At 30.6% G+C, this 21,442-nt stretch overlaps 1 protein-coding gene across 4 annotated transcripts in view; it reads right to left on the bottom strand.

The window, feature by feature from the left end:
• Positions 1–1,457: 1,457 nt before the first annotated feature.
• The window catches only part of LOC134706610 (unconventional myosin-Id-like), a 46,977-nt gene continuing 26,992 nt past the window's right edge, over positions 1,458–21,442 (bottom strand). For 2 of the 4 annotated variants that reach the window (XM_063565703.1, XM_063565705.1), the window contains 8 exons: positions 20,924–21,045; positions 20,285–20,386; positions 19,540–19,684; positions 17,776–17,793; positions 11,807–11,908; positions 10,134–10,250; positions 7,302–7,450; positions 1,458–6,106 (listed from right to left, as the gene is read on the bottom strand). In XM_063565703.1, the coding sequence (XP_063421773.1) occupies positions 5,947–6,106; positions 7,302–7,450; positions 10,134–10,250; positions 11,807–11,908; positions 17,776–17,793; positions 19,540–19,684; positions 20,285–20,386; positions 20,924–21,045 (915 nt within the window). In that variant the 3' untranslated portion in view covers positions 1,458–5,946. The remainder of the gene's footprint in view (positions 6,107–7,301; positions 7,451–10,133; positions 10,251–11,806; positions 11,909–17,775; positions 17,794–19,539; positions 19,685–20,284; positions 20,387–20,923; positions 21,046–21,442) is intronic. The other 2 variants (XM_063565704.1, XM_063565706.1) reach the window with 1 other exon arrangement.

The raw sequence follows: 21,442 nt of genomic DNA, 5'->3' as shown, positions 1-21,442 counted from the left end.
AAATTTTAGCAATATCGTTGTGATACAAAATATCATTTATCGATTAAAATAATAGTATCGATCCGATTCAGTTTTTTTTACAAGTCGATATTCAAGTGGAAAACCTGTATCTTCATTGTGTACTGTATATTTTGTTTCAATGCACAGGTTGAAATAATGCTTCTGAGATAAATGATTTTGAAATTGTTGTTTAATAAAGGTTTGAAATATCAAATACATGTTGTTTATTTTACATTTTGCGTAAAAATAAATGATGAAAATGAATTTTAACGTACTCTATTCAATGCAAAATATTCGTAGTATTCAGTTTTCACAAATAAAGAATTAATTTTGCTAAACTTTGTTTGAAATTGTTAAAATAATGTGTTACAACAATGTATATAATAACAAAAGGCATACCACGAATGTTCTTTTAGAATGTAGGCCAAAAATCTTTTTGAAAGTATTTTTTCTTGAAAGTAAGGGAACGAACATTAAACCCCATTTAACAAAAATTGCACCGTACGATTTTTTGACGACAAGTCAAAATGTGAAGTGTAACCTTTGAACTATCAATACTGTGATTTACAGCCGTATAGTCCAAATGACGATTAAACTCCTTAAAGAAGCGACTTTTTCTTACTTGGTCACCATACTAATAAGACATCTTACGTCTAGTTAAAACCGAAAACATGTTATTTCAACTTTTTCAACCAAGCGATGATGAAAGCCTGCAGAAAATTGCTCACTTCTGGGATCAATCGGATCCACATCTGGATCCCGTTAGATAAATATTTTTCATAATTTGTTCTCAACAATACTGTTTTATTCAAGCAACTTCCACTAGTAATATTACTGCTGACAAGCATATTGCTACAACTGATGATGTCGACAATGTGTTTACCTTCTCTGTGTGTTGTCCTATCGTACACGTAGGTTTTGTTAAAACCCCAGTACTACTTTGATGCTGTTTCGTACAAAAAAGTTCCCATCATTCCTCAAGGTTTCTTCAGTGTTGCACTCAATATACACGTGTCGAAATGGAAGCATAGTGATCCTTCTTTTAGTATCCCTATCAAACACAAGTAACTAATTGAAGGTCCTATTTCATCCTTTTTTCATAAATGTATCGTAAGCCAGTCATTGAGACGTGTAGTATAAGGTGTTGTCGAACTGTTGTTTGTCATGCCTTAATTCCTAGTGTATTTACAGATTTCGGTAGATGAAGAAAAACGTTGAGTACCAGAAAGTGGTTGTGGAAATCACATTAAACACATTTACAGTTAATACCACGACTTCCATATGTTTTATTACGTCTGTTTGGATTGATCGTGCAAGGGCCAGGTGAGCTAAAAAGGATGGAGTGTTTGAAAATCAAATGCTTAGCCTAAGCTCACCAGAAAGTCACCATAGACTTGTTCACAACAGATAATCAAAACCTGCTCAATACATAGTGTTTTATGAAAGAAGAAGTAAGCTGTATGTATGAAAGTTTATTCATAGCTATTTCAAATATGTATATAATATATACATATAAATATATACCATATAATCTTACAAAAAACAATAAAATATATGTATGTAAAGTAAGCATAAACCATAACTCCTAGCATAAAAAAACATCCCATGCCTCAAAAAGAAATTGTCAGGAAGATAATCAGATCTAAAATGTGGATAAAATTACCCCATGCATAACATTTACTGAATCATCAAAGGAAGACAATTTATATCAATATAACTTCAGAATTAATTGACAACAATTTGATCTGACAGAATGGTACAATAAGCCAATAATTAATTAACCATAATTAAGATAACTAATTTGGTGATTGTTACTAAGTAAAGTCTTTTTGAAGAAGTTTAAATCATATGATCCTATTCATTCAAAAAGAAACTTCAACAATACTAGGTTCTGCAAGCTATATACCAGTCATAAATTATATGTCACTTCCTATGATTTTTCAACATATCTAAGATAATTGTTTTACAATATAAATTACAGCAAGCAAGCAATTTTTTGACAGCAGAGACAATCTAATTAAAAAAAGAAAGAAATTCAAAATACAGACTTTTAAAACAATTATTTCAAAGACTCAAGACTTTAAACAATGTCATGAAGAGACAAATTACACAATACCTTATTTTACAATTAAAAATAACTTAATTAAAATATTTCTTAATCTTCCCTATTGATTATCTATTGTCATGAATGAAGATATCTATGCACCAAATATTCCCCATAACCATCAATATATATCAAATATTATAAAAGTCTCAAAGAACTGTTAATAACACATGTAGATAATAACCGGTCATAATCTGCTAAAGGGACAGTGAAAAATTCTACTTTGTTACTATATTGAAAAGAGTGTTAATTAGAGACATTTAAAATATGAGTGTAAACATGTGGATTTCTATCTGTAAATGAGCAGAAATTATCACAATTGACAAATATATAATTCAAATAAACTCTTTAAGTAAAGAAAAACAAATATTTATATAAGTGATAAGGACAAATTAAAAATGAATTCGTCATAGTTGAAATAGAAGTCACATTTATTTTAAGTCCCAAATGAAATGTTTCTAGATATTTAAACATCCCTGGCGTTGAAATGTGTAGGTCAGAGACTTCCTGATGAGGATGAGTCAGAGCATGAACTTTTTACCTCCCTTTTACATAACTAAATTATATAACTGAATTCCATGATGCATCTTTAAAAGGTACTTAAATATATATTTGATGAAAAAAAAACATGAAATTATATAAAATGCAAAAATTACATTATCTGGTATTAATATAAAAAAAGTTTCTGCTGAAAAACAACATTTTCCCCTGTATCTATAAGAGGTCAGTTTGTTTCATTTACATAGGTTGCTATTTGTTGTGCTATCAAATATTCTTTCTGCATAATTATTCTTACTAATAAATGAATTATTGACTCTCTCTACAAAATCCAGGATTATCACAAACATCGCCTTTCAGGTAATGAAAATTTTGAAGAAAATAAAAAGAAATTTAATAACTTTGGTGCTTAGAAAGTGCTTTTCTGTATTTAACCTCATCAGCAACACTCAAACTAGAAATTTCTAAGACCAAGGAAGTATAAAAACCTGAATACTATATGAATTAATAAATATGTGTGATCACCAGGCTTTAGATATAAGGGGATCATTCATGACTGTTTAGTATATTTTGCTATATTGCTATGTATGATAGTTTTTACAAGGATTATACAAGCGAACAATATACTTTAAAAATATATAAATATATGTATAATTTACTACAATATATAATGATACCTGAAAGATACTGTTTCACCGTAGAAACTGATTTAACAAATTATTGACATGTGACATTTAAGTTGTATGTAGTAATGGAAAATTAATTAAAATGAAAAAAGGCTTGACACTTTATGATGATGAAAAAAAAAAATCTAAGAAAAAAAAGAAGTATTTTAATAATTTGTATAAGCTAAAATTAAAAAGTTCTTTATTTCACTATAACAAATGAGGTGGATAGGTTAAGTGATTTTATATGAAGTTGGTATTAAAATTATTGGTTTTATGCCACTATGACGGATGACCTTTTGTCATTGTTTCTAGTTTTATCGCTCCACTGAAAAGTGTTAAGATATTTTCATAAAAGATGGGCGAAAGATACCAGAGGGACAGTCAAACTCATTAATCGAAAATAAACATAGGTTCAGCAGCCCTCTCTGAGAATTATGGACAATTATAGAGTGAACAAATAAACATATATAATCACACAGGTCTCTATCCATGAAAATATGATAGTTCTGTGAAAGTGTTCACATAATGATAAGAAACTAGGAAATACAGAAACTAAAGTACTTATATCAGATCCTATCATATTAAACATTTTAGTAGTTAGCCACACAAATACATTTGACAAATAGATGTTAACAAAACAAATATCAACAAGTCAATAAAATAACAAAATATATGTACATATATTAAAAAACTTTCCTGATCTCAATATTAAATAATGTGTGACCATTTGATTTAATTAAATGACTAGCATTTAGTAAATTATATCAAATGATGGTTAAAACAATGTTCAGGCCTTGAAAACAAGTTTGAAAATTTAATGTGTTCAACCAAAAACATTACTTATGCAATAGCAGTATATTTTGACATTCAAACTTTCTGAAATCTTCAAACACAGGTTATGATTAAGATAAATCAGATATACTATTTGGAAGTTGTTAAATCAGTATAGGGTAAGCATTATATTCATCTAAAAATTCCTTAGGACTACAAAACAGTTTGTTCATATGGCAGCAGTTTGTGAATTAATATTGCTTGTTTATTTATAGACATGTTTACTTCACATTGGACACAGTATGGTATCTATTGTATTGCATTCAAAGTACATCAGACTCTTAACTGACAAAATATTAAGAAAAAATCCTAATGTTAGGGAATGAGGCCTTAAAATGATTTAAAAATTGAAAGAAAATCATTAAGCAAATAGGCTCTCATAGTCATTAGCCATTTTTTTCCAGAAACATGTCTGCTGATACTTGCAAAGATATAAAATGACCTTTTGATCAGGATCTGCAAATTGACTAGTTTTTCAAAAATAACACACACAATATACACCTTAATGCTGCCTGTAAAAGCTTGCAAATCTATGACTTTTCTCTCAGAGTTATCTATTTCTATATAGGGGAACTTTTCCAGTTAAACACCACTTCACCACAAGTTCATAATATGCTGTCCCTAATTGTTAACAACTAAAGTGTCTTTTTTCAAGTTAAATCTACTGGGGAACTGTACCAAACCTAAGTTTTTATCAGCTGCATTCAAATATCATTGAATAAATTGACTAACTATTTTGTTTTTAAATTTGATGGATTAAGTCCCATAAAACAGGAACAACAAATCAAATATATATCATTTATAAGTCACTTATACGAACAACATAAAACATATTTATGACTGATGATTCTTTATATTGTAAGTCTGAAATTTCTTGAACGATGTCGTTTGAATATTTCATTAGAATAAGATAAAGCACTTTCACATTAAGGCACAAATAAAATAGAATTGATAATAAAATACAAAAATATAATGATAAGTAACATAGTTTTCAATATCAACAATATCACATTAATAAAAATCTACATTTGACTTTTTGTGTTTTGGAATGATTTCAAAGTTGCTATCTAATTTCAAGATTTTATCTGATTACTTTTATATTTTAGATAAAATGCAAATAATTGCAATTATGAATAACCTGCAATGCTCCTAATAGGTTAAGATCTTCATTACCAAGATTACAGTTTCTATGTCAACAAAAAAATATAAACTGAATATACTTTTCATAATAAATGTATCTACATTGGATTAAAACAATTCATGGAAAAAATAAAACCTTATTATTAATAACTTTGTCCTGAAGCAGATTGGTGTTTGAAAAATATTGTTTTTCAAATTTAAACACATGGTTCTGGTAAATAGCAATTCCAAAACACAAATCAGATCTACATTTAGTTTGAACACATATGTTAATGGTTTAATTATGATTTATGTGAATATATAAGATATAAACTCTACTCTTAAAATCTGATGTTTAGTACCATCTATGCTTTATTGTACATGAAAATAATGAAAATTTGAATAATTCTAATGTATTAACTTTGGCCTCCAGAAAAATGTATCAACATAAAAGAAATTTAAAATGAAAAAATAATGTATGGTATATTAATTCCTTGTCCTTTAACCCGAAAACTTTCATAAGCATACATCTAAGCCTAAAACTTGCTTTTTAAGTAACTTTTTCTAACTAAACTTTATTGAAGCAATTTTTTAATTATGTCTCGGCTAAATGTGAGCCCACTTTATAATGATCTGAGAATGCATATTCTTATTATTTATTTGCACCACTATGCATAACAACAGAAAATTTCAGTACTGCAAAATAAAATCTGATTTCTACGTGGTTCATCCAGATTCTGGCCACAATAAAGCAATGTCTACGCCATCTTTCTGGAATGTTGCACCCCCATTGTTAGCTGTGGGACGCACATTAATTGTTCGTCTTTTCCCACCCAGCATACAAGGTATTGGTTTTAATGTCTGAACCTTCAGTTCTTTGTTAAATCTGAAATAATAATGTGTAATTGATGCATTTATTACATTATAAGTTTTCATTACTATATGTATTTCAAATTTAATTCAAATCTTCCTTCAGGATTCTATTTTTAAGCCCCCACAGCTAGGCTACCCTTGTCTGTCTGAACATCCAAAACTTGCAGTCCCTTCTCTTACTTTAGTAACCAAATGTTGTGCAACTTATAAACAACACTTATTACTATGAAACAGATTAGTTCAAATTTGAGTGTCATCACTTTATTATCTCTAGTTATGTCTCTTTAAAATGTTTTATGCAAGAGGGGCATCAACTGTATTCAATGAACACATTCTTCATTAGTTTAATAAAAAATGAAAAAGACCACATGAAGGGAGAGGAAGTTAAACATGCCACTTAATAGAAAAAACAAAAAGATCTCTGTGTCTATGGTTTATTGCAAGCTTTTCTAGACCATTGACATATGACCTTGACTTTATATAGAATTCATGATTTTGTGTCTTACTCAGCTTTCATGAATCATGATGTGAAGTACTCATATTAAAGTAGAGTGGTTGATTGAATGATGGTTGCTTGTTGTTCAATACTCAAATATTACATGCACATTCATGAAGGAAATCTTAATAAGTAATGATAACAACTAGCAACACATACCATTTGCTCATAATCTTTAATATCACACACTAAATGTATGTGAAACAAATATCACTTTTAAAGTTTTTGGTTTAACCTGGACAGGAATTAAACCAAGACCTACCACACTCAATGTAAGTACATTACTTAAGATGAAGTTTTCTTAGATAATGTAGAAACATTAATTTCCGTGGGGTTAAAATTTCGTGTTTTGTCTCTATATAAGATTTCATGGGGATTTAATTTTCGTGGTTTCTATTAATTGGAAGTGATATTATATGAAATTTAAATTTTCATGGATTTTTTAATTTCTTGGATATATTCTTTCCATGAAATAAACAAAATTAAATCCTCAACGAAAATTCCTGCTTCTACAGTAATCTTAACATGCATCATAGACAAAGGAACTATGTGATATAATTATAAAAGTTAATTGTGACATCTTTAGAGGCCATCTATCCTCAAATATTTCACCTGTAACAAGCATGCAGTCAAGAATAAAATAAACTAACTGAATAATCTTCAATAATTGTACATTTCTAGCTTTTTTAAACAGAATATACTGAAGACTTACAATTGCCATTGTCTGCCTAGGCTACCTATAAATTCTCCAACTCTCTCCTCCTTGCTAGGATTCTGAAGACAGACTACCAGATCATTCTCTGATGATAGATGTATAGCTACTAACTGATCTTTACCAGGCGAAACACTCACCCCGGTTACCTATCAATAAACAAGTGAAACAATTTATTTCAAAAGGTGCCACTATCAAGGTTATATTCTTGAGATTTCAATAGAGGATAGAAAAAATAATATTTGGAACAAAAAGTGATCCAAGTAACTGTCAGCTAACATCATGTTAAAAACTCTGTTTTGCTTTAAATATACTTTTGTTAAGTTTTCAATAACAGCATTGTATCAGACTGACGTATCACGTTATTTCATATACAAGTCCTAAATTACAAATGTAGTTTTACATTTTATTCATATTATCAAATTAAGTATCAAAGTTTTAGAATGATGAAGAAGTGGAACACATAACATTTTTCAATAAATATTAGTTTACAAACCTCCGATACTGGTATTCCTTTTCTCATGGGTTTGTCAATAAATATTAGTTTACAAACCTCCGATACTGGTATTCCTTTTCTCATGGGTTTGTCAATAAATATTAGTTTACAAACCTCTGATACTGGTATTCCTTTCCTCATGGGTTTGTCAATAAATATTAGTTTACAAACCTCCGATACTGGTATTCCTTTCCTCATGGGTTTGTCAATAAATATTAGTTTACAAACCTCCGATACTGGTATTCCTTTCCTCATGGGTTTGTCAATAAATATTAGTTTACAAACCTCTGATACTGGTATTCCTTTCCTCATGGGTTTGTCAATAAATATTAGTTTACAAACCTCCGATACTGGTATTCCTTTCCTCATGGGTTTGTCAATAAATATTAGTTTACAAACCTCCGATACTGGTATTCCTTTCCTCATGGGTTTGTCAATAAATATTAGTTTACAAACCTCCGATACTGGTATTCCTTTCCTCATGGGTTTGTCAATAAATATTAGTTTACAAACCTCCGATACTGGTATTCCTTTCCTCATGGGTTTGTCAATAAATATTAGTTTACAAACCTCCGATACTGGTATTCCTTTCCTCATGGGTTTGTCAATAAATATTAGTTTACAAACCTCCGATACTGGTATTCCTTTCCTCATGGGTTTGTCAATAAATATTAGTTTACAAACCTCCGATACTGGTATTCCTTTCCTCATGGGTTTGTCAATAAATATTAGTTTACAAACCTCCGATACTGGTATTCCTTTCCTCATGGGTTTGTCAATAAATATTAGTTTACAAACCTCCGATACTGGTATTCCTTTCCTCATGGGTTTGTCAATAAATATTAGTTTACAAACCTCCGATACTGGTATTCCTTTCCTCATGGGTTTGTCACTAAATATTAGTTTACAAACCTCCGATACTGGTATTCCTTTTCTCATGGGTTTGTCACTAAATATTAGTTTACAAACCTCCGATACTGGTATTCCTTTCCTCATGGGTTTGTCAATAAATATTAGTTTACAAACCTCCGATACTGGTATTCCTTTCCTCATGGGTTTGTCAATAAATATTAGTTTACAAACCTCCGATACTGGTATTCCTTTCCTCATGGGTTTGTCAATAAATATTAGTTTACAAACCTCCGATACTGGTATTCCTTTCCTCATGGGTTTGTCAATAAATATTAGTTTACAAACCTCCGATACTGGTATTCCTTTCCTCATGGGTTTGTCAATAAATATTAGTTTACAAACCTCCGATACTGGTATTCCTTTCCTCATGGGTTTGTCAATAAATATTAGTTTACAAACCTCCGATACTGGTATTCCTTTCCTCATGGGTTTTCAATAAATATAAGTTTACAAACCTCCGATACTGGTATTCCTTTCCTCATGGGTTTGTCAATAAATATTAGTTTACAAACCTCCGATACTGGTATTCCTTTCCTCATGGGTTTGTCAATAAATATTAGTTTACAAACCTCCGATACTGGTATTCCTTTCCTCATGGGTTTGTCAATAAATATAAGTTTACAAACCTCCGATACTGGTATTCCTTTCCTCATGGGTTTGTCAATAAATATTAGTTTACAAACCTCCGATACTGGTATTCCTTTCCTCATGGGTTTGTCAATAAATATTAGTTTACAAACCTCCGATACTGGTATTCCTTTCCTCATGGGTTTGTCAATAAATATTAGTTTACAAACCTCCGATACTGGTATTCCTTTCCTCATGGGTTTGTCAATAAATATTAGTTTACAAACCTCCGATACTGGTATTCCTTTCCTCATGGGTTTGTCAATAAATATTAGTTTACAAACCTCCGATACTGGTATTCCTTTCCTCATGGGTTTGTCAATAAATATTAGTTTACAAACCTCCGATACTGGTATTCCTTTCCTCATGGGTTTGTCAATAAATATTAGTTTACAAACCTCCGATACTGGTATTCCTTTCCTCATGGGTTTGTCAATAAATATTAGTTTACAAACCTCCGATACTGGTATTCCTTTCCTCATGGGTTTGTCAATAAATATTAGTTTACAAACCTCCGATACTGGTATTCCCCCCCTCATGGGTTTGTCAATAAATATTAGTTTACAAACCTCCGATACTGGTATTCCTTTCCTCATGGGTTTGTCAATAAATATTAGTTTACAAACCTCCGATACTGGTATTCCTTTCCTCATGGGTTTGTCAATAAATATTAGTTTACAAACCTCCGATACTGGTATTCCTTTCCTCATGGGTTTGTCAATAAATATTAGTTTACAAACCTCCGATACTGGTATTCCTTTCCTCATGGGTTTGTCAATAAATATTAGTTTACAAACCTCCGATACTGGTATTCCTTTCCTCATGGGTTTGTATTTCTTCTTTGGATCCAACTTGTAAATGAACTTGTCTGTGACTGCAATGGATCTATCAGCTGGCTTACTGTGCTTATTAATCTATAAATAATGTAAAACTTTAATGTTATTTTTATTCAAATGATGCAACTGTCTGTAGAAATCTGTGGCAGGAAATATTCATACTAGTAACATTTAATCGATGATATATCTATAAATACTTGATTTGGGATTGGTCCAGGTCCGTAAGAATTATTTCTGTTGATTTACACTTTGATAGACTATGTTGCCAAAACTTCTTTCGTAACCTTCACTGTGATCAACTCGTATGCAGTTGGCAATATGCAATACACAGTCAATTATACACATGCATGGGATCTAGGAGTTTTAAGAAGATTGAGATTAATAAAACACATTCATTAGTTATTTTCCTTTTTTTTTATGAAAAAAAAATGCATTACAGCTTGGAAAATATATGAAATTAAAGTAACATACAATTCAGTGAGAAATCATAACTGATCTTAGGGTGTTAATGTTATGGCAAAACATGCTATCATGTGAATGAAAACTCTAAATCTGAAAATTATTCACATACTTGTAGGCTTCAAATTTAGTACATATTGTATTTTCTTGTAGTCTCATATTATATATTTCCTGTAGTGTCATAGTAAGAATAGTATTTCTGCAGTTTTAGTAAGAGACTGTCGATTTTTTTTGTAACTGTTTTTGAGTAATCCAGAGAGAGCTAATCTCAATTAAAGTCGAGACAGCAACCAACATAAAATTGAACATTATAGACCAATCACTTGCTCCAAACAAACTAACCAAAGGCAAATATAAGGGGTTTCTGTGTGTAAAACAAAACTTAGTCTCAGCAAATCATACTGGCTTAAAGCAGAAAACATCAAGATATACCAAGTGGTCTGTGTATGTTAATTAATTGCATCCATGAGTTCATCATCTTTATCAGAACAGTAAATGTATTTGTAATTTAAATGGCGTTTTTTTTTTTACATGTATAAACAATACTAATGTTTCTTATACGTAAAAATTTATGGGTTTCAGAAAGTCAATAAGGCAGTCAACTCCTTCAAAAGTACATTTGATGGTAAATATATGTCTTAATATCTATCTTTACCTTTTTAACCATACAGGAGTACATTTGATGGTAAATATATGTCTTAATATCTATCTTTACCTTTTTAACCATACAGGAGTACATTTGATGGTGAATATATGTCTTAATATCTATCTTTACCTTTTAACCATACAGGAGTACATTTGATGGTGAATATATGTCTTAATATCTATCTTTACCTTTTAACCATACAAGAGTGCATTTGATGGTAAATATATGTCTTAATATCTATCTTTACCTTTTTAACCATACAGGAGTACATTTGATGGTAAATATATGTCTTAATATCTATCTTTACCTTTTTAACCATACAGTGATGGTAAATATATGTCTTAATATCTATCTTTACCTTTTTAACCATACAGGAGTACATTTGATGGTAAATATATGTCTTAATATCTATCTTTACCTTTTTAACCATACAGGAGTACATTTGATGGTAAATATATGTCTTAATATCTATCTTTACCTTTTTAACCATACAGTGATGGTAAATATATGTCTAAAAATCTATCTTTACCTTTTTAACCATACAGGAGAAGATGATTTTGGTAAATTTATCTTGCGTTTTGAGATGGTTCATTTTGACGACAAAATCCATGGTGTTACTGTTATCTTTACTCTGAAATAACAGTCAATTGATTAGATCATTCAATACAATTCTAACTTAAGTCTCTGGAATAGATTTCAAAAAAAAAACTAACTCCTGATAAGTAAGGAAGCAACCATTAGATTTTCGGGGGGGAGGGGCTATGGATTTTTTTGGAAAAAAAAGTTTGTTTCCAGTTTTTGGAGAAAAAAATAATTTGTTCGTGACCCTGAGAAAAAAAATTCTTTGTTTCACCCTCAGCTGCCACTATATGTTATGCTAAAATTGAAAGAAAAAAATTGTTTCGACTTGTCTCGAAAAAATATTTTGTTTTTCGCGAAAGTTTATGTCCGAAAAAAAAATACATGCCCCCCCCCCCCCCCCCCCCCCCGAAAATCAAATGGTTGCTGCCTAAGTATGATCAATGTACTGATCATTGATTCATTTTCTTCCCTCGTCATGCACGGAAAAAACATGATAATATATTCCTCATTTAGCTTAGGAAATAACAGCCAAACGTCTATTTTGTTAAAATAAACTATTTTGTTAGAATAAATAAGATATTTCATTTATTATGAATGAATAAAACAAAAACAAAAATACACAGGGTAGTGAAGGCCCAGTCTTCAGTAAATAAGTATATTATTTAAATTTAGCTTTTACCAAACAGAAATAAGAAATTTCATGTTGTACCTCAAGGTTTCCAAAAACTGTGAGGGGTTTTGAAGTAAGAGAGCGGAAACAATTTTTGTACATATGAAAATGAGTGACTAATTTAAAATAAATGTTTGACTGTCTTTCATTGTAGAATTTTCTTCCTTTTACATGGCACACTTTCTAGGAGTGGTGAATAATCCTGTCAAAATTTATAACTGAAATCCAAGGAATTAGATTGAAGATCGGAAACTGTTTGACAGATGGATGGAGAAATGCGAAAGCTGATTACATAAGGCTTTCAGTCAATTATTTGCCAGATATGAACAAAGTATCATTAATTAGTCAGAATTTACATAATTTTGTTAAGATAATTTAGAATTTTATAAGGCTAACTTTAAGCATATTAAACAAAGGAAATTGTATGCTTTTTAATTAGAGTATATGAATTTTTTTTAACAGAAAATAAATAAAAATAAACATATCATATATTTGATGAAATTCCAAATATATTTATAATAATTTGTTGTGTATAAGTTGTAATTTCTGTACAAGTTATGAGTATTTTGACAGTTTGTGTTTACTCACAAACTTTTATACTTAAACCTATCATTTAGCACTGTCCTCTAGGGCCATTAAACTACAAATAAGGACACATGATTGGTTAAGATTTTATTTTCTGACTAATATTGAATTCTATGTCCACAAAATTAATTTTAGTGTTTTTATATAAACTTTTTGTCAGTACTATGTGCAAGACTGGAATATAGTTGTGGAAATAAAACTGTGATAAGCTTAACGAAAGACACTGTGCTTATTTTTATCTTATTATGTAAAGAGATTCACAAAATACTGAGAACTTGTACAAAAATACTGTAAAAATCATAATTGTATTACATTACAATTTGTTCACAACATATACATTACATGTACAATATACAAAGAGGAATAACTCCAAAGATTCCTTTACAAAATGACAAAACCATGATAATTATCTATAAAAAATATCTGTAACACAATAAACAAACACCTATACAACCCAATATTTACCAAATGTTTAAATAAATGTTCCGGACCATATGAGTATTTGGACCATACGCGTATGGTCATGACCATATGCGTATACTCATATGCGTATAGACCATAGGAGTATTATACTCGTTTTGTAATTAACGGCACGGACCATATGAGTATTTGGACCATATAGGTATTTTTTTTCAAATATACAATAGAAATAATACGTATTAATTTTACATTTCAAAAGCTACTTAAACTTTAAATATTAATGGCACAGTCAGTTGATCTTAGTTTTCATCGCTAATTGTATTCGTGTATGCTTATGTATACTTAGAATGACATTCACACGGTACCATACATGTAGCTTTTCTGCGCGGATTGCTTATTTTGGCTACGTGCAGTGATATCGACTCGGACAATTCCGATGTGTCTACAGTGTTTTTAAGAGACTCTAGATCGTGTAGATCTCCAATATTGTAAAATGAATATCACAAATCAAATTAAACTAGAGGCTCTAAAGAGCCTGTGTCGCTCACCTTGGTCTATGTGCATATTAAACAAAGGACACAAATGGATTCATGACAAAATTGTATTTTGGTGATGGTGATGTGTTTGAAGTTCTTACTTTACTGAACGATTTTGCTTCTTACAATTATATCTATCATGAACTTTGCCCATTAGTAACAGAGAACTATATTTGGTAAAAATTTACATAAATTTACCAAATTAATGAAAATTGTTAAAAATTGACTATAAAGGGCAATAACTCCTTAAGGGGTCAATTGACCATTTAGGTCATGTTGACTTATTTGTAGATCTTACTTTGCTGAACATTATTGCTGTTTACAGTTTATCGCTATCTATAATAGTATTCAAGATAACCAAAAACGGCAAATTTTCTTTAAAAATTACCAATTGGAGGGCAGCAACCCAACAACCAGTTGTCCAATTCATCTGAAAAATTCAGGGCAGATAGATATTGACTTGATTAACAATTTAACTTCTTGTCAGATTTGCTCTAGATGCTTTGGTTTCATAGTTATAAGCCAAAAACTGCATTTTACCCCTATGTTCTATTTTTAGCCGTGGCGGCCATCTTGGTTTAATGGCCAGGTCATCGGACACATTTTTCAAACTAGATACCCCAAAGATGATTGTGGCCTAGTAGTTTCAGTGGAGATTTTGTAAAAGATTACTTAGATTTATGAAAAATGGTTAAAGATTGACTATAAAGGGCAATAACTCCTAAAGGGGTCAACTGACCATTTTGGTCATGTTGACTTATTTGTAGATCTTACTTTGCTGAATATTATTGCTGTTTACAATTTATCTCTATCTATAATAATATTCAAGATAATAACCAAAAACAGCAAAATTTCCTCAAAATTACCAATTCAGGGGCAGCAACCCAACAACCGATTGACCGATTCATCTGAAAATTTCAGGGCAGATAGTTCTTGACCTGATAAACATTTTTATCCATGTCAGATTTCCTCAAAATGCTTTGGTTTTTGAGTTATAAGCCAAAAACTGCATTTTACCCCTATGTTCTATTTTTAGCGGTGGCGGCCATCTTGGTTAGTTGACCGGGTCACGCCACACATTTTTTAAACTAGATACCCCAAAGATGATTGTGGCCAAGTTTGGATTAATTTGGCCAAGTAGTTTCAGAGGAGAAGATTTTTGTAAAAGATTACTTTAATTTACGAAAAATGGTTAAAAATTGACTATAAAGGGCAATAACTCCTAAACGGGTCAACTGACCATTTTGGTCATGTTGACTTATTTGTAGATCTTACTTTGCTGAACATTGTTGCTGTTTACAGTTTATCTCTAACTATAATAATATTCAAGATAATAACTAAAAACAGCAAAATTTCTTCAAAATTACCAATTCAGGGGCAGCAACCCAACAACCGATTGAAGGATTCATCTGAAAATTTCAGGGCAGATAGATCTTGACCTGATAAACATTTTTACCCCATGTCAGATTTCCTCAAAATGCTTTGGTTTTTGAGTTATAAGCCAAAAACTGCATTTTACCCTTTGTTCTATTTTTAGCCATGGCGGCCATCTTGGTTGGTTGACCAGGTCACGCCACACATTTTTTAAACTAGATACCCCAAAGATGATTGTGGCCAAGTTTGGATTAATTTGGCCAAGTAGTTTCAGAGGAGAAGATTTTTGTAAAAGATTACTTTAATTAACAAAAAATGGTTAAAAATTGACTATAAAGGGCAATAACTCCTAAACGGGTCAACTGACCATTTTGGTCATGTTGACTTATTTGTAGATCTTACTTTGCTGAACATTGTTGCTGTTTACAGTTTATCTCTAACTATAATAATATTCAAGATAATAACCAAAAACAGCAAAATTTCTTCAAAATTACCAATTCAGGGGCAGCAACCCAACAACCGATTGACCGATTCATCTGAAAATTTCAGGGCAGATAGATCTTGACCTGATAAACATTTTTACCCCATGTCAGATTTGCTCTAAATGCTTTGGTTTTTGAGTTATAAGCCAAAAACTGCATTTTACCCCTATGTTCTATTTTTAGCCATGGCGGCCATCTTGGTTGGTTGACCGGGTCACGCCACACATTTTTTAAACTAGATACCCCAATGATGATTGTGGCCAAGTTTGGTTTGATTTGGCCCAGTAGTTTCAGAGGAGAAGATTTTTGTAAAAGTTAACGACGACGGACGACGACGACGACGGACGACGGACGACGACGGACGACGACGGACGCCGGACGCCGGACGCCAAGTGATGAGAAAAGCTCACTTGGCCCTTCGGGCCAGGTGAGCTAAAAAAGGCGGCAGCCATTTCATGGCTCTTAAATGCTATTTTACCGGTCTTATTATAAAGATTAAAATAGAAGTATACAAATAAAGAATAGAAAGAAAAAAATAAGGAAACATAGTACGTACACTTTTAATATTTTACTTTTTAATAAATATCATGATCTTTAAAAAATATCATGATCCTTGCCGGTGATGTCGTCTACTTTAAACAATAAAATTCCTTTTTACAATATGTTCATTTGATTTTGACATCTTATAATTATACTTACAAATAGTAAGTAATATTAACTGTGTGAAACTGGTTTTTTTAAAGTTTTTTTAATATATAATAAAATGACATTTTAGTGACGTAACAACCAGAAGGGTCACACCTAATGAGGAGTTTAAAAGTATACGTGTTGATTACCCCGACCATACGCATATGGTCAGACCATATGAGTATATACCCATATGGTCATGACCATACGTGTATGGTCCAGATACTCATATGGTCCGGAACATAAATATCCCCTCATTATTAATATAAAACTAAAGCTAGAATATAAGTTGCATTTTAGCTGAATTTGCAAAATGACATGCATTAAAATATTTTGAAATTAATAAATTCTTTATTTCATAATAAACTGATATACTTGTAATGAATTGAATAGTCTGCATTTGATTGACATAGAAAACCTCAAATATTTATTCTCAATCTTAATTACTAACATACAACTTAATTTTATAAACTTGGTCATTTTTATGTGTGCCACACAGCAAGCCTAACAAGTGCTAAAGAAGGACAGAATTAGAAGATTTGTGTTGAAACTCGCTGACAAAGAAGAAGCAAACAATTTCAAATTAGTTTGTATTTTGATTGTTAATCATGATATTGTACAACAAATTTTCTGGCGTACAGGAAATATTAAATCAATTGTACATATGTTTCTCCAAATGTATAGTTATTATTTAATTAAAACAGTTTTTTCATCCTGAAACCTACATCTCATTTTTATCAATATTTCAGTTTTTTTTTTAAATAATGAAATAAATAATAGAAGTTTCCCAGTAAGTTATAGAATATGACCTCTTTTTTAAGAGATGTTGCTGTGTTCTTATATCTGAACTACTAACATATCTTTTCTGCATTTTTACTTCAAAATCAAAACTCTAAAAATTATATTCTGGCAGCTATAAATCATAATACTTCTTTTGACCCATGTTTACTAATGGTAAATATTTGACATTTTATCAAAAATAATATGCCTTTTTATATGTCTAGCAATTTTATAAATCATATAACTATCATAATTGTGCGCAGCGTAAGGTTTCAGTGGAAATATGAGCAAATTTCATAATACCTTCAGATTTCTAAAATTTTAAATAAAACACTACTTTTCCACTGAAACCTACAAATCAACATGCAATAATCTAATATACCTTTACATCAGCTGATTCCTGTTTAAAATCATTAAATTATTTCTTAAAATCATTTGTAAACAAGCTTACATTAAAAAGACTGAAGTGGTGCATAAAAGCCTATTTCAAAATTTTCTTCTGAAAATCTTCTTCTAGTAGTGTCTACCGTTTCTTTCTAAAATATTTTAAGTTCTAGTTGGGAAATTCACAGACCACAATTTCTGTGGAAGAAGTTGTTTTCCTAATCTAATGCAAAAATTTGGAACTAATACACCTTATCGCTATTTGTCCGCCATTACTGGATATCACACAGGTTCCCGTAAAATTATGACGTCATAAAACAAAATAGCTGACACCACAATGAAAAAGTGATTGTTGTATGCGTCAAAAGTTCAAGCGGCAGGGTCAGCCGGGAATAGCGATAAGGTGTATTAGAGTGGGGCGCTCATATTCGCCTTGGACACAATTTCGCCATTTTATGATTTTGAGGTGTAAACACTTCAAAGGATGGTTGCAATAGAAGACATATGCCGTTAAATTACATTTTTGTAACAAATATGATTATTTTTGAAAATGAGACTAAATTTCGGCACTTACGGCAAAGGACCGAAAAAATGGACAACGATTTTCAGCCAATTTCCTGAATGACAAAAACGATTTCAGAGAAGCATTCCTTAGTAATTCTTTGACTGATTTCCCTAAATGTCAGTTTTTTTACACCTTTCAAATGTCTGCTATTCTTCTATAATGAAATTTAATTGATAAATATTATTTAAAGCTGCAGTTATTTGGTTTTAAATAGATATTTTAAAACGGCGAATATGTGTCCCCTGTTGGCAAAAAATTAAGAAATTTCAAACACTCTTTATTCCAACTTTTCAGATGATTTTACTCAAAACAAACACATTTTCAAGCTAAGAATATTTTGCATTTGAAATTATCTTCGTATACAAATATCAGTATACTTCAAAAACATAAAGACCTGAACATAAACTGAAGAAAACATGGAAAGATAAGGCGAAAATGAGCACCCCACTCTAGTAAGATGGCTAAGATGATTGGACCTGCTATCTTCATTTAAGCAGAACTGGCCATTAATGTTTCGGTATGGAAAACCCAAAATAAACCAAGATCAATTGCTAAATTTTAAATATCAGTTGCACAACTTCATGTCCTGTTTTCTGGTTGATTTCTTTTAAGCCCTTTTAGAAAAGTTGTGGAATAACAATCTGATAGGTTACTTTTAGTCCATGTTTGAGTATGGAAACCCCCAAGTTAATGTTCTATAGAAGAATTTTGTTGAAATTTGTTGAACTGTTTTAAAAGAGCAGCAGATTTACATAAAGTGTGACACTGCAGACAATGACTGTAGACAGCAAAGGTCCCCATCAGAAGACCTAACAGGACATGATCATATATAAATAAATGTACTCCTGTTTATACAAAAATGCTAAAAAATTTAAATCTATGCACAAGTCTTCATAGGATGATTTCAGTTGAAAGACAAACTAATGATCATAAGAAGTATTTCATAATCTCCATTTAAAAGTCTTATAAATCAAAGGTCACCAAAAACAATGTTCTTTAGGAAAAAAATCTAAACATTTTTATTATTTCATTAGCTGTTTCCAGGTATTTTTTCATTTATTTATAGCTATTTTTCATAATACAATTTTATTTTCTCTAATATGATTTTATAAAGTGCATCTCAGACCAGCATGCATTAACAACATAAAACATCAAAAATAAAGCAAGGATAAGTTATAATCTAACATAAAAACTTACTTGGGCAAGGTAATTGCCTTCCCATTTTCGTCTGTAACCCCACTCTGGTCTCTGACCTTTCAATAAATCTTGTGCAACTGTTTTTAATCGTAGTTCTGGCCATTCTGACTTTGGATGTCCTTTAAGGATCATGTTTGCTCGCCATCTAAAATCAATGTTAGTTTTTATAGATCACATCTTTATGTTTGAGACTTTTTTAAATTTTTTATTTACATTGATTTTATTTGGGTTTTTTTTTCACAGAAACTTGTTCTTTTACTTAATTAAAATAAAAATCAGTAAACAGTTCCTGGGAACCCTGTATCTTGCATGTGATTGCTGCTAGCAGAGAAAAAGTGAAATGTTGACTGCCAGAAACTAAGTACATTTATCTGTAAAGTGTGTAAAAATAAAGGAAAAAAAACACAAAAAAATCCTTACTTTGGTCTTGATACTGTCTTCTGATCATAAAAAGATTCATAAAATTTCAAAAAGGTTTGACAAAGCTATTGGTGTCTAATATAAATGTCACCACAGACTGAAAATGAATATTGACACCATCAACAAAAGCACACTGTAGGATCACTATGTTTCACTTCTGTGTAATAATGTTGTAACCACAACTAAATGGGGACGGTGAGAGAATCTATAAAACTTTTTTTTAACCCTGCTATGTTAACAGTCTGTTTCATGTTAGGACTGTACCCATTTTTGATTGATATTTGGTGTTTAACAACAAACCATCAAAATACAGTTAAAGGTATACCTGTGGTGAACTACTTGTAACATTTTGACCATTCCTTCCAGTACACTTGGTGGGTGTGGCCACACAACACTCTTCCCAAAATCTTTCATTCTTTTCACATTTCTAAAAATAAAATCATTTTAAGGTATCTTATGCTTGGAAGTAATGGTTACTTTGATTTGTTTTTCATGGGCAGCACATTTCAATTATGTTTTTGTTTTAATAAACTGTGTAAGGTGTAAATGGTCATTTTAGTTAATTTCAACATGTTTGTGTTGCAGTGAGAACTGATATTTCTGTACAAAAGTGTTAATGTTATATTATGCTATTCAATTATTTGTTACACAAGCAGAATTTTGAAAGGATTGATGAGTTGTCATTATTATGTCAATTTCATGGAACAATAAATGGTTCTTATAGAACCTCCTTATTAAAAAAAAATATATAGGTTGATTACTTATTTGATATTTGCTTTATGCCACATCAGCATATTTTTTTTTTAGAAAATATACAATACATGTACAAGTTCATATCATATTTAGATATCTTGAAAAAATGTTTAAGATACCTAGACATTTACAATCCTGTAAATTGAGGAAAACCATTCTTAATTTTTTTTTAACAAGAATGTCACAACTATCTATAACTCTATATACAAACCTGAACTTTTCAACCAAACTTAAAATGTACTGTCTCAATTTGTATTTCCTAAATTTATTCATGATCAAATATATAGCTTTCATAAATTTGGCTCTTCGTCTTGCAAGACCTCCTCTCCACATCTATAATAGAAAAAACAAAGTGCAAGACAATGAATTAGGGGATTAATGAAGCTTGCATAACTCTGTCTAAAGCTAATTCACAGCATAACAAATATAAAATATAACCAACCTCAAATAATGATTTTGTACAAGTTAATTAAATTGGTCAAAAGTAATATAAATATTTTTGGTATTTATTAGCTGATTTATACTTTCCATGACTGGTAAACTATTTTTTTATAATTGATCTGTATTTTGTTTCATCTCAGTTTTTATTTTTTTATGTCACAAAGATAGACGTCCACGTGTGATCATGGTATACAGACGGAACAATCTATTAGCAGTCATTGAAAAAGATGAACTTTATTTACCTATACTCTAAAAAAAAAAACATTTTAGAAACAGATTCTCAACGAAT

This window comes from Mytilus trossulus, chromosome 2 (assembly GCF_036588685.1).
Source record: "Mytilus trossulus isolate FHL-02 chromosome 2, PNRI_Mtr1.1.1.hap1, whole genome shotgun sequence".
Taxonomy (NCBI): domain Eukaryota; kingdom Metazoa; phylum Mollusca; class Bivalvia; order Mytilida; family Mytilidae; genus Mytilus; species Mytilus trossulus.
This window is presented reverse-complemented; position numbering and strand designations above follow the sequence as displayed.